The sequence below is a fragment of the Hordeum vulgare genome, chromosome 1H (genome assembly GCF_904849725.1).
Source record: "Hordeum vulgare subsp. vulgare chromosome 1H, MorexV3_pseudomolecules_assembly, whole genome shotgun sequence".
Classification (NCBI taxonomy): Eukaryota; Viridiplantae; Streptophyta; class Magnoliopsida; order Poales; family Poaceae; genus Hordeum; species Hordeum vulgare.
This window is the reverse complement of record NC_058518.1, coordinates 403681940-403694822: the sequence shown is the minus strand read 5'-3', so window position 1 is coordinate 403694822 and position 12883 is coordinate 403681940. Positions and strand designations below refer to the sequence as shown.

Sequence of the window (12883 nt, the reverse complement as noted above, 5' to 3'; positions counted from 1 at the left end):
GACCTGAAGTTCTATATCTCACTAATGCCAAAGCACTCATATACTTGCAAACTACGTCAGGCCTGACACTATATTTGCTATCTTTATTCGGAGTGCAACCCCAAACAAAGGTATATGGTTGATACAAGTACTATCATCTTATATCTGAAGATTACAGTAAATCTTGAATATTTTCATCAGGAAATAGAAGATATGACCATGATATGGTGTAATGATATTGGCTCTTTATTTGATCCCAAGGACGCCATATCAATGACTGAATTTGCTGAAATAGCCTTCACATGAAAGTCATATAAATGGATTTTAATGGTTATTTCCACTTATCATTCTGACATAATTGCTTTATCCTAAAGCATTGCAAAAATATGTATGGCTTGGTAGAATGATTAACCACACTCAAAATCGTGTGGTTGAGATTCATCAGAATCACATAACTTGATTTATCAAGATACTTCCACTTGTGTTACTCTTCATATAACCTGTAGGTATTGAGTAACACAAGTTATACTCAATATCATGTCAATGGCATTGGTATGAGACATCCTCCATATTTGCAAAGTTCAGGGGGAGTAATCTCCCAGACTATAACCTATTAACAATCATCAGATTGCATATATTGTAATTTTTTTTCCCTTGATGAGTTTTTCCGTAATGGTTTCTCATAAAAGGTTTTTAACGAGATAATATAAACACAAGTGTCTTTATATGCCATATCATTTTCTCCTTGTATTTTTCCCACTGGATTTTAAAGGAGTTTTCAATGGCATGTACGATTGCACTCTTTTCCCTTATGAGTTTTCTTTGAAGTTTCTCATAATGGTTTTTAGTGAGGCAATATCTTCTTAAAGATCATATGTCATACTTTCTATTTTCCCTACCAAGGTTTTTAAAGGAAGTACTCAAGACATGTTAATTGTTCTCTAAACTTATCAATGAGTTTTTCTCCTTCTTCAAAGGTTTTCTTATATGAGTTATCAAGAGACAATGATCATCATGTGTTGTATCATTTTTTTCCTTATTTTTCCCATTGGGTTTGAAGGAGTTTTAGCAACATATCTACTCTATTCTCCTCATATTTTTTCAGAGGGTTTTTGGGGAGACTCTGAAGATTATCTGGAAGATTTCTCAAGATGGAAGATCTATACGCAAGAAGTTTTTAACGATAAAACATTCAAGTAGCGGTGTTGTACAAGGGGGAGTGTTATAAATTAATTAGTACGTTAATCCAAGGAATGTGTCCAACCCCGAACAGTTGTGTCTCCTCTCTCTCTATTGCCAACACGCACCTGTTCTGAAGGGATGCCTCCGAAAAGATACCTCTTCTTCGCACCTCTTTCAGATGTATATATACTTAAGAATCAATAAAAACAGAACTAATCGTCCATTCACTTTCATTCAATCTCATTTTTACTCTAATACAACCCATAAACGGCGTCCATGATCCAGGGCAACATCGGAGATGCCTTTGAAGCCTTGTTACCTCCGCCGTGGACCGTGGTAAAGAATATGCTCCCGCGCGGCCTACCCCGAAATCGGCGGCCCATTTTGGCATTTGTCGGAGAGAAAAACACACACACACAGCCATTGACTGCACACGCGCAGTGCTTCACTCAAAAAGAAACGGGGTAAAAGCAACTTCATCTGTGCTGGCCGTCTCCGCCCCCGACGGAGATGGCGAGGGGCGCAACCACCATGGAGGTCCGCGACGACGGCGTCGCCGTCATCACCATCTCCAACCCACCCGTCAACGCCCTCTCCTTTGACGGTATATCTCCATCCTCGCCGCCGTTTGCCGCCGGATTTGGCCTCGATTCCGCGCGGTTTCTGGAAGATCCGCGTGGGATTCACATCGCCGGGGACGGCCCGGCTCGTCTGCTGGAGCGAGCAGCGTGCTGTTTACTGACGCAATTTTGCTGCGCATTGGGGAATTCTTCGGTTTTGTCCCAAGATCATGGAATTTCCTGAATTGGTCTGCGCATCACGTTTCAGTAGCCCCCACATGTGTAAAATACGATCGGCCATGACTGCGGCAACGGAGTGTCTCTGCCTGGTGCCTGCAAGATTGCCAAATAGCATTGCAGCATTGATCCACCCACATATAGAACTGTATACTGTAGTTATTGCTAGAATCAGGTCGCCCCATTTCTTCATGCCCATATATTGTGTCATGCAAGCAAGAAACAACGTGTGTTGCTACGGACTAAAAAATAGTTCATCATGTTCATGAAACTAATTAATTTATTGAACTGGAGTGATTCTTAGAGCAATCTAGATAGCACCACTGCTCCGTGTGCTATGTTTATTAACCGACAAACTGATGATCCATCAGTGTTCAACCATTTTCCGGACGTAGGCAAATTCTGTGGATTAGTAATGTGGGCAATTGGCATGATAGGCCTGTCTTATTCCTCAAAAACAAAATAAAAATGATAGGCCTGTCTTTTCTGTTCTGCAGTCATAGCTAGCTTGCAGAGAAATTATGAAGAAGCTCTAAGAAGGAATGATGTCAAGGCCATCGTTCTCACTGGTATTTAACAGAATCACCTTGTCAGGCATCCTATGCAAATGCGGTATTTCTAGTGTTTTACACTCTGTGCAGGAGCCAAAGGGAGGTTTTCAGGTGGATTTGATATAAATGGATTCGGAAATAAGCCAAGTAAGAACAAGATGGTACATCGAGTATTTTCTTGCATTGCTCACTTCCACTGCTAAGTCTTTATATCCCCACACCCACCCAGAAAATGAGAAGCCGGGGTCCTTTTCTATTGATTTCCTGACTGGCGTAGTGGAAGGTAACTTATGAGACCCTTTGCCTAACCCAAGTTTGTCAACAAGTAGATTTTTTTTTCTTACATTTCATCATTAAGTACTTGCTGCTGCCAGATGCTCAGAAGCCCTCAGTGGCGGCTATAGATGGTGTCGCTCTAGGTGGTGGCTTAGAGCTTGCAATGGTATGTTTAGGTTCTATTAGTCGGGTTATGCTTAGACCTTCTGGGCTTCTTCAAAGAAGTGTCTATTTTCTCAACACTGTAATTTCTTTTTGTGCAGGTTTGCCATGCTCGCGTTTCTACACCGTCAGCTCAATTAGGACTACCTGAACTTCAACTTGGTATCATTCCTGGAATGGGAGGTACTCTCAAGTCTCAGGATGTGATATTATATTTGCTCATGCCCCCCTGTGTGTACTTTTTATCTTTGGTCTAAACATGAGTACATTGTTCGTTGCACCTGTCTCCTTTTGAAGAGGCTACCGTGTTCTTATTCATATTTCTATTTTACTTATGGGATACAAAGGAAGAAAAAGAAGAATGGTAGATCCATATGGCGTAGGATGGAAGAGATTCAACCGCATAAGCAATTGCCCTATGCTGGACACTGTAGATGTAGAATTATGATTTCTCAAACTAACAAAGCCTGCTCAGGCCTGAGGCATTCCATTCAAGGGAAACTAGGAAGAAAGGGAACTTGGTGTGATCTGTTAAAAACACTCTTTTGTTTATTGATTTGCTGTATCATACAGCTAACCATCTACTGGATACATAACCATTTTAAAGGAAAGGTATAAAAAAATTGTTCCACAACAAGTTCAAGAGACGGCTCCTTGCATGCTGATTTCTCTGCTAAAATCACAGGCTGCTCAATTTTTATTTTCTTGTTTTATGTTGATTGAAAGGTTTTCACCCGCTGCAGGAACACAACGATTGCCCCGCCTTGTTGGCCTTAAAAAAGCTCTCGAGATGATGTTGGTATGGCTGATTTGTACATTACAAGCTGCAATGCATGCACAGTTGTTTTCCTTGTGTTGACCATGCAAGAAAATTATTAGAGTGTTGTGTGTTGACCATGAGTACTTGTGTCTTTTCTTAATAGATGTCGAAGTCTATAAAAGGAGTAGAGGCTCACAAATTTGGTTTGGTTGATTCCATAGTTTCAGCTGATAAGTTGGTCAGCACTGCCTGTTCTTGTGCTCTGGAAATCCTTGAACACAAAAGACCATGGTTAAAGAGTCTCTTGAGAACTGATAGACTTACAGATATTATGGAAGCAAAGAAAATTCTTAAATTTGCGAGAGCTGAAGCCCTAAAACAGGCTGCTAATCTTCAACATCCATTAGTTTGCATTGATGTTATTGAAGAAGGAATTCTTTTTGGCCCTCGTGCCGCCCTCATGAAGGTAAATCACTAGGTAGTTCTACATTGTGGAGCATCTACCATAAGACCTTAGTGGTTCTTAGTGCTTTTCAATATTCTATTTTGACAATTGACAGGAAGTGCTTTCTGGAAAAATGCTTGAGCAGTCTCAAACAAGCAAAAGCTTAAGACACGTCTTTTTCGCCCAACGCGCGACTTCAAAGGTTCGTAGAACTGCAAGGTTAAAGCTTTGGAAATGTTTGTTCTCATACTTTTTTATCCAGCCTCAGAAGTTAGTGTTATTTAGTTATCGGCTTCCAGTAAAACCAAAGCACAACGATCCTTCTTATATTCCTTTCAGTCTAATTAGGTGAAGGTCAGCACACTATAAAGTGCAGTACATATATTTATTCATTTTATAAGATGAAAATTATGATCTGAATGTAATTTGTGCAAAAAATTCCGGATTTTTTGTATTTTGGTTTTCCTAAGTAAGCTCCTTTTGCATCTACTGATAAAAAATGTTCATAAGGTCGGTATAGGACCATAAATATTAAATGGAAACTAAGCTTTTCTTGGAAGTTAGAGGTTTACCATGATGTATGCATTCATTTATCTAACTGTCTCATGCTGTAATAGATACCAAATATTATCAACTTGGGTTTGACACCACGGAGAATACTAAAGGCTGCTATTGTTGGAGGAGGTCTAATGGGATCCGGAATTGCAACCGCGTTCATACTGAGTGATATTGTGGTAGTCTTGAAAGAAGTAAATGAGAAGTTCTTGAATACTGGTATTAACAGAATTAAAGGTGAGTTGTTTTTTACATTGGAAACTTCTATTGATATTGTCTTTGAAGTTCATCATACATTCTTCCTTTTCTGTTAAGCCAATTTGCAGAGTTTTGTCAAAAAGGGGCGAATGGCCAAAGAGGATTATGACAAGAAACTTTCTCTACTGTCTGGTGTTCTTGACTACGAGCAATTTAGAGATGCAGATGTGGTCATTGAGGTAGATCCATCGACAAATACTTCTTTCTCTGATCTTGTTCTATAGGAAATATCACTGAACACTGATCTAGTGCTCGTTTCATCTTGCTCCTCGATAATAATCTATATAGACGCATACAACTGGTGGTATTCAAGGCACCTCCTTCGCGTTGATGCCTATGAAAATCGTACTAGAATTCTAAATAGGAAAAATCGACTACGTAGGCCCCACAATAATCTAAAATGTAAACATCCTACAAACTCCTATTATAAACCCAGAGAAAAGAAGGAGCTGTACCGTTTATTTTTCTAGGGACAAGTTAGAATGGTCGAGATTATCGTATATAGATAGTGATGCTATTTGAAATATAAATTGTACAGTAACATGCAACTGCGCTGGGCAAGTAAAATGTCACTGGTTTGTGTTAACTTCCAGCATAGTTATAAATCAGAAACGGTATCAGGATATTCGCTTTACAACATGTTTTCCACTTTGATAAACAAAATATTCACTTGGCTTAGGGCCAATTAGACAAGGATTGTGATGACAAATTAATGTAAGTCCTAAAGATTGTGGAAGCCAGAAATATTTTCTTATTTCAAGTACTACCATTCTTATCAAACATTTGCTGTTGTATAATCATTTATTATGTTCACCACACCTTTTGAATCAAGCAGTCTAACTTGCACTAATGTATATGCTTTGATGAAGGAGAGCACATAATGATCTTGATAACATCTTGCAGGCCGTTATTGAGGATATATCGCTGAAGCAGCAAATATTCTCTGATCTTGAAAGGAGCTGTCACTCTAATTGCATATTTGCCACGAATACTTCAACGATAGACTTGCAGTTAATTGGGCAACAAACAGCTTGTCAAGATAGAATTGTTGGTGCCCACTTCTTTAGGTAGAGTCAATTTGTGCACTTAATATTCCATTTCCCATCTTTCTCAACTCAAGTATCTAACTGTAGCATACTTGCAGTCCAGCTCATGTCATGCCGTTGTTGGAAATAGTTCGTACTCAGCAGACTTCCTCACAAGTTATTGTGGACTTGCTAGATGTGGCAAAGAAGATACGGAAAACACCAATTGTTGTTGGGAGCTGCACTGGGTTTGCTGTCAATAGGATGTTTTTTCCTTATGGCCAGGCGGCTGGTTTGCTTGTTAATTATGGTTTGGATGTATATCACATAGATCATGTGATAGCAAAATTTGGAATGCCGATGGGACCTTTTCGGTAAGGATATATCAGATATTGTGAGCTGCACTGAATTGGCCTGTTCCCTTACATACTCGAGCAGTTAGGCTATGGGTTCTAGAACATTAAGATCAAAATTTTACCCTTGTTTTCTCATAACTGATATCATAGGAACCAACTATTGTTCAGAGCTTTGACAAAGCATTATGGTTCAGTGTTGAACTTACATGAATAATAGCTCATTTAGATGTAAGGTTACACTGTTAGTGTTTCATCCCGATTCTCTGCCATATGGTCCTTATTTTTTTATTTCTTTCCTTTGTCAAATACTCTATAGTTAATATATTTAGGTTAGGTTTGATAGAATTTGGTTGCTAGGATTTTCTACCTGTTAGGTTAATAAATCTGATTAGCTGCTTCCTTTTTTTTATTGGTTTCGAGTAGAATATTGTGGTAGGACCGTACGAGTCTTTTGATGGGAAACATATTTATGCTGTCTTTTTCCACTTTTGGCTGCTTTATAGAGCTTGTCTGTTGTTTACTTTGATATTGGTAGAATTATTGGTTTTTATTATCATAGTAGTGCCTTAACGTAGTTCCCCTGCAATCTAGTTCAGAATAATGCAACACATGTGCACTGAGGAAAAGATGGTAACAATGGAAGGAGGAATCGCCAAGGTAGAATCGGGGAGTGGCGACGAAGAAGTCACCGGAGAGGAAGGTGTAGAATCTGGTGACATGCTAGACGAGGAGACCGTGGAAGATGGTGGCGACAAATCGACTAGAGGTGGAGAAGGTGGAGAAGCAGAGGGAGCGGAACGAATAGGCAAAGGCTCGACAGGTGTGATAGGTGTGTCAGGAAAAGTGAGAAAAGAGACATGCTCCACTGAAAAGGTCGAGGAAGATGGGCGTGGGTAGAAGGGACGAGACTCATCGAAAGTCACATCCCGAGAGATACGCATCCGACGACCGATAGGATCCCAACAACGATAGCCCTTATGCTCATCACTATAGCCTAAGAAGACACACTCAACAGACTGAGCGGTCAGTTTGGTGCGTTCGCGGGGGGGCAAGAAGAACATAGCAAACACAACCAAACAAGCGAAGCATCGAATAATAGGGAGAACGATCAAAAACACGCTCGAAAGGAACACCACCCTGTAGAGCAGCGGAAGGCTGGAGATTGATGAGATAGATGGAGGTGGAGACGGCCTCAGCCCAAAAATGAGGCGGGAGAGAGGCAGCAATCATCAATGCACGAGCCGTCTCAAGAAGATGACGATGCTTGCGCTCAGCCACGCCATTCTGAGCGTGAGCACCAGGACAAGAGAATTGAGAGAGAGTCCCTTGCTCAGCAAGAACACCACGCAACATCTTAGAGATATACTCGCCAGCGGAGTCAGCACGGAACACACGAATGGGAGAAGAGAACTGAGTATGAACCATGGCAGCAAAATGCTTATAAATGGACAACACCTCACTACGAGAAGTCATGAAATAAAGCCATGTGTAACGAGAGAAGTCATCTATGAAAATAATATAGTATTTATGACCCCCTTTCGAAGCGAAGGGAGCCGGACCCCATACATCGGAATGAACTAAATCAAAAGGACGCTTAGACACTGACTCACTATGTGGATATGGTAACTGAATCTGCTTGCCAAGACGACAACCCTGACACTCTAATCTCCTGAGACAAACCCCAGAAGACCTCGATGAACTAAAGACGACAAACGGGAACCACATAGATGACCAAGTCGATGATGCCGCTGCTGGAAGGAACCAGTAGCCGAGGCGACCAAAGGGAAGAACTGGCGATAGAGTGGCCAGCGGAAGGAACATGAAGCCAGTCCAACTCCCAAAGACCCTCAGAATCACGACGGTGAGGACCAGCCCTAACCAGAGTGTGCATGCGACGGTCCTGGACAGAACAAGAGTCAAGGTCAAGGATGACACGACAACTAGAATCAGCAAGTTGACCAGCGGAAAACAGATTCATGGTAAGTCGAGGAACATGAGCAACATCAGGAACAGAATAAGGAGTGGTAAGAGTGCCTCTACTAACGACAGGAATGGGAGTACCATCAGCGGTGAGGACATGAACAGGAGAATCAAGCGATCGAAGAGAGGACAGAGTGGAAGAATTAGAAGTCATATGAAAGGAAACTCCAGAGTCCAGAACCCATGGGGATGTACCTGACTGTGTAGAAGGTGGTTGCTCAGTGCGGGAAGCCTCAGTCGCAGAACCAGCAGTACCCGTCGAGGAAGAACCTGAAGCAGCGAGCAGACGCTTAAGTCTCAGAATATCCTGCTCAGTCAAAGCGATGGCTGAAGCTATCGAGGTAGATGACGAAGTCGCTGTAGATGATGATCGCGCCTTGCGCAAGTGTTTCTTCTTCGTGTAGCAGTGGGACTCAATATGACCATCATTGTTGCAGTAGTCACAATGTGAACGGGGGCGACCTGAGCCTCCAGAAGGAGTGGGCAAGAGCGGCGGATCACTCGAGCGGGAAGGGGTCGGTGCAGCAGGTGGCGTAGAAAGAGTCCGAGCAGCGAGCACCGAGGGAACCTCCAGCAAACCAGCACCACGTAAGCGAGTCTCCTCAGCACAAATCTCAGAAAGCGCCTCCATGAGAGAAATACGGCCACGACCAAACAACTAAGCACGCCGGGGCTCAAACTCCTTACGGAGCCGAGACAGGAACTCGTAGACGCGATGAAACTCCAAGTCGGCCCGGACAGCCTGGCAACAGGGGCAAGTACGACAACCAGCACTGCGGAGAGAATCAAGCTGGCGCCAGATAGCAGAACTCTGTGCATAGAAGTCATCAACAGTAGAGTCATCCTGCTAAAGAGCATGCTCCTGACGGACCACAGAGAGATATAAGGCATCACCAGAGGGCTCATAGCACTGACGAAGGCGGGTCCACATCTCAAATACAGTAGGAAGGCCCAGAAACTCAGAAGCAAACTGAGGCAGAACACTAGCAGTGAGAACAGCGGCAGCACGAGCATCATCATCCAGCCACTGGGTGTAAAGGGACAGAGCACCATGATACACCTGAAGAGCCTCCTCATAAGCCAAGACCTTCTCATCATAAGCACTCACAGCGGCCTCATCAGCAAGCTTAGCCGCATCCTTTGCGGCCTGAGGAGCATCCGCAGGAAGAGCCGGTGGGGTCGGCGGAGTGGGAGCTACGGGAGGAACCGGACATGGCGGACAGCAGACCTCGCCAGAAAGAAAACCCCATAGGCGGATGCCACGCATGTGAATGCGCATGAAGCCAATGAACTCGGTGTAGTTAGTACCATCAACGATCACCGGACAACGAGGAACAGCAACGTAGCCGGATGCAACAGACATTTTTTTTTCTTTTTTTTTTTGAGATCACGTCGAGGCAGGAGAATCCGGCGAAATCCGACGAATTCAGCAGCGGGGGGGGGGGGGGGGGGGGGACGAGATCGGGAGCTGGTGGTGACGAGAGCTAGCAGGCAGTAGCTTTATAGATCACGTCCAGGTGTTGTGAGCCGCTGGTGGTGACGGGAGCTAGCAGGCAGTAGCTTTATAGATCTCGTCCAGGTGCTGTGGTTCGATTCTGGATCGGGATTGGATCCAGCAGCGCCTGGACAGCCTGGTGCGATTCTGGATCAGGAACGAAATCAGCAGAACGGTTGACCGAACTGGATCAGGATCGGGAGCCTTGTGGTTGACGTCGCGGGACAGGGAGCGGCGGAACTGGATCAGGATCGGTAGCCTGGTGGTTGACGTCGCGGGACAGGGAGCGGCGGCATCCAAATGAGGTCGAGGCAGGTGGAGTCGGCCTGCGGCGACCGGCGACCGAAACCGTGCGGGAGCTGGGCGCCGGGACAGGAAGCGGCGGCGTCCAGATGAGATCGAGGCAGGCGGCGACTGCAGGGAGACAAGATTGGATCGAAGCACGAGTTGCGCGTGCGAAAAAGACCTAATGCTCTAATACCATGTTAGGAATAAGCAACTTGTATTCCCATGAGGCCATAGGCCGGTATATATACATGTACAGGTGGTGGACTATATGCAGGAAACCCCTTATATATTGGGATAAATACAAAAGGGTACATGACTTATATTATAACTCTAACCCACATCTTCATGTTTATTGACAGAATATTTCCATAGATGTCTATTTATTTGTTTGACAGTAGTTTCTTTTTTATATTGTCCGTACAGATTAGCTGATCTTGTAGGTTTTGGCGTTGCCGTTGCCACTGGAAAGCAATATTATCAGAGTTATCCAGAGCGATGTTATAAATCGCATCTTACTGAAATTATGCTCAAGGAGAACAGAACAGGTTCTCCCATATCGAAATATACTTCACCTAATGCTTGGTATCTCATGGTTATTTAACTTCTGAAATCCTGGACAGGTGAATCTTCTCGTAGGGGCTTTTATCTTTATGATGATAAGCGAGAAGCTTCTCCAGATCCTGATATCAAAAAGTATGTTGAGAATTCAAGAAACATGGCAGGTGTTGCACAAGATCCTAAGGTCATGTTATATCTAACTTCATTATCTACTTCCGGTTTATTAAATAATGGTTTGGACCCCCCCCCCCCCCCCCCCCCCCCCCAAAAAAATGTTATTGATACAGCGCCTGCATGGACACATCTCAATCTCACAGATGTACCCGTTTTAGCTCTGACGGTATCTTTCTCTATCTCTGGCATGTGTTATATCTTCTGTAAGATGCAGCAATTTGACTATGAGATAAACTCAACTTAAATGATTAACAAGTCCAAAATAACTCAGGGCACTATATATATGTGACTTACAAGATGTGAACATTGTTCCGTATCACAGTTTGTGATCGAGTACATGTCTGTGTGTGCATCTTTTGTCTGTCATTGGTGTACATACTAGCCTGTCGATTCAGTCTTTCACTGGTTTTGCTCAAAGAAATCTGACAGGCAATTTCATTTCCCTCAGCTGCTGAAATTAACAGACAAGGACATTGTAGAGATGGTCTTCTTTCCTGTGGTGAATGAGGCCTGCCGAGTGCTTGATGAGGGAATTGCTTTGAAAGCATCTGACCTCGATGTAGCATCCATTATGGGAATGGGATTCCCTTCTTTTAGGTCTAACTGCTTACCCCTGAACTGATACATATCTATCCTAACTGGTCTATTTATCTTAACTGATCAGTGTTGTGTGCTCTTTTTTTACACCAGGGGTGGAGTGATGTTTTGGGCCGACTCTCTCGGCGCGGAATACGTGTACCGCAGACTGGATGCGTGGTCCAAGGATTATGGAGAGTTCTTCAAACCCTGTGAATATCTAGCCTCCAGAGCTAGTTGTGGCACATCCTTGGTAAGATTCTACTCCCTCCGTTCCATAATATAAGTCTTTTTAGAGATTCCACTAGAGGACTACATACGGATGTATATAGACATATTTTAAAGTGTAGATTCACTCATTTTGCTCCGTATGTAGTCCTCTAGTGAAATCACTTAAAAGACTTATATTTAGGAACGGAGGGAGTATTACATTTTCACTTCATGGATGTAGCGTTGGGATCCCGAATGCCGCTTCTTCTCATTCTAGTGATTTTTGTGCCCATGGCATCACCTGATTGTGCATGCCCTGAAAATTGTTGCAGGCTGCCGATGGCGTCAAGTCGCGGCTCTAGATCGTGTACCCATTTTATGCCGTGTTCTGCCTTGTCCAGTCCAGGTGAAGGACATGACAGGAGCTGGAATGGTTCGGATACAATCATATATTAGATGTACGTAATAAAGTGCACAGCAAAAATGCTACGTACGTAGGTTGGTTTGATTGTTGGTGGGTGTGGCTTTTTTCTTTTCTTCTGAAACTGCTGCTGTGTAATGTGTTGCTGTGGTCTTTACCGTCGGTGCAGTAGTTTTCTGCATTGTGGATTCCCCTGGCGCACTGTTGCAACATGTCCGCGAAACCTGTGTATGTTTCTACAGGGCCAGGGACAGTCCGTGCGATCCTTGGGAATTCTGGAAATAAAATGCCGAGCTTGTGCCGTTTCCTTCCCTTGATTTCATATATACCAACCTTCAGTTCAAGCATTGTATTTTTGCTACTATGCAAAATGGTGTGCTGCTAGTAGACCTGAAATTTGGCTATCCAAATCCATTATTATGATAGAGAAGATAGAAGATTTGGATAGCCAAGAAAATTAAACCCATCATCCTTAAATTTGGGGGCCAGGGATTAATTTAGACTAGAAGTATTAACATGATAAGTTACCTGTTTTTGTTACTACCTTTATAGTGGGTAGTAATATATGTGGTGTTACACAACACTTTATTTATTAGGTTATAGACTCATTTTGTTTTATATATGTGATGCTACTCATAGTATGAGAGCATCTCCAGCCCCACCCTAACAAACACCCCCCACCCCCAGCTCAAATTTTGTTGGTTCGGATCGGCGGACCCAGGCCAAACCGCGTTTGGGTGTCTTGGGGCGCCCCGGGAAAGGAATTCGGCGTAAAAACAAAACCGTGCCAAATTCCTCCCGCGTGGACCCGCCGAGTGAGTGATTGCGCGTACGC

General features: G+C 43.4%; 1 protein-coding gene across 1 annotated transcript; it reads left to right on the top strand.

Annotated features, from left to right (window-relative positions):
- Positions 1-1571: 1571 nt before the first annotated feature.
- Positions 1572-12355, top strand: LOC123440682 (glyoxysomal fatty acid beta-oxidation multifunctional protein MFP-a-like). The gene is made up of 18 exons (XM_045117242.1): positions 1572-1765; positions 2456-2527; positions 2600-2656; positions 2739-2792; positions 2884-2951; positions 3049-3130; positions 3691-3746; positions 3871-4173; positions 4268-4354; positions 4770-4944; positions 5023-5144; positions 5869-6032; positions 6110-6364; positions 10533-10654; positions 10730-10851; positions 11290-11438; positions 11532-11670; positions 11960-12355. Exons 1-18 carry the CDS (start codon positions 1672-1674, stop codon positions 11987-11989), a joined length of 2151 nt encoding a protein of 716 aa, XP_044973177.1. The 5' UTR covers positions 1572-1671; the 3' UTR covers positions 11990-12355.
- The last annotated feature ends 528 nt before the right edge of the window (positions 12356-12883 follow it).

Excerpts from the sequence above, each read along its gene's own strand:
- LOC123440682 (XM_045117242.1), top strand. The coding sequence starts at position 1,672 with ATGGCGAGGGGCGCAACCACCATGGAGGTCCGCGACGACGGCGTCGCC. Across the intron at positions 2,793-2,883 it reads CCTGACTGGCGTAGTGGAAG|ATGCTCAGAAGCCCTCAGTG; the intron begins GTAACTTATGAG and ends TGCTGCTGCCAG. Across the intron at positions 6,033-6,109 it reads GTTGGTGCCCACTTCTTTAG|TCCAGCTCATGTCATGCCGT; the intron begins GTAGAGTCAATT and ends GCATACTTGCAG.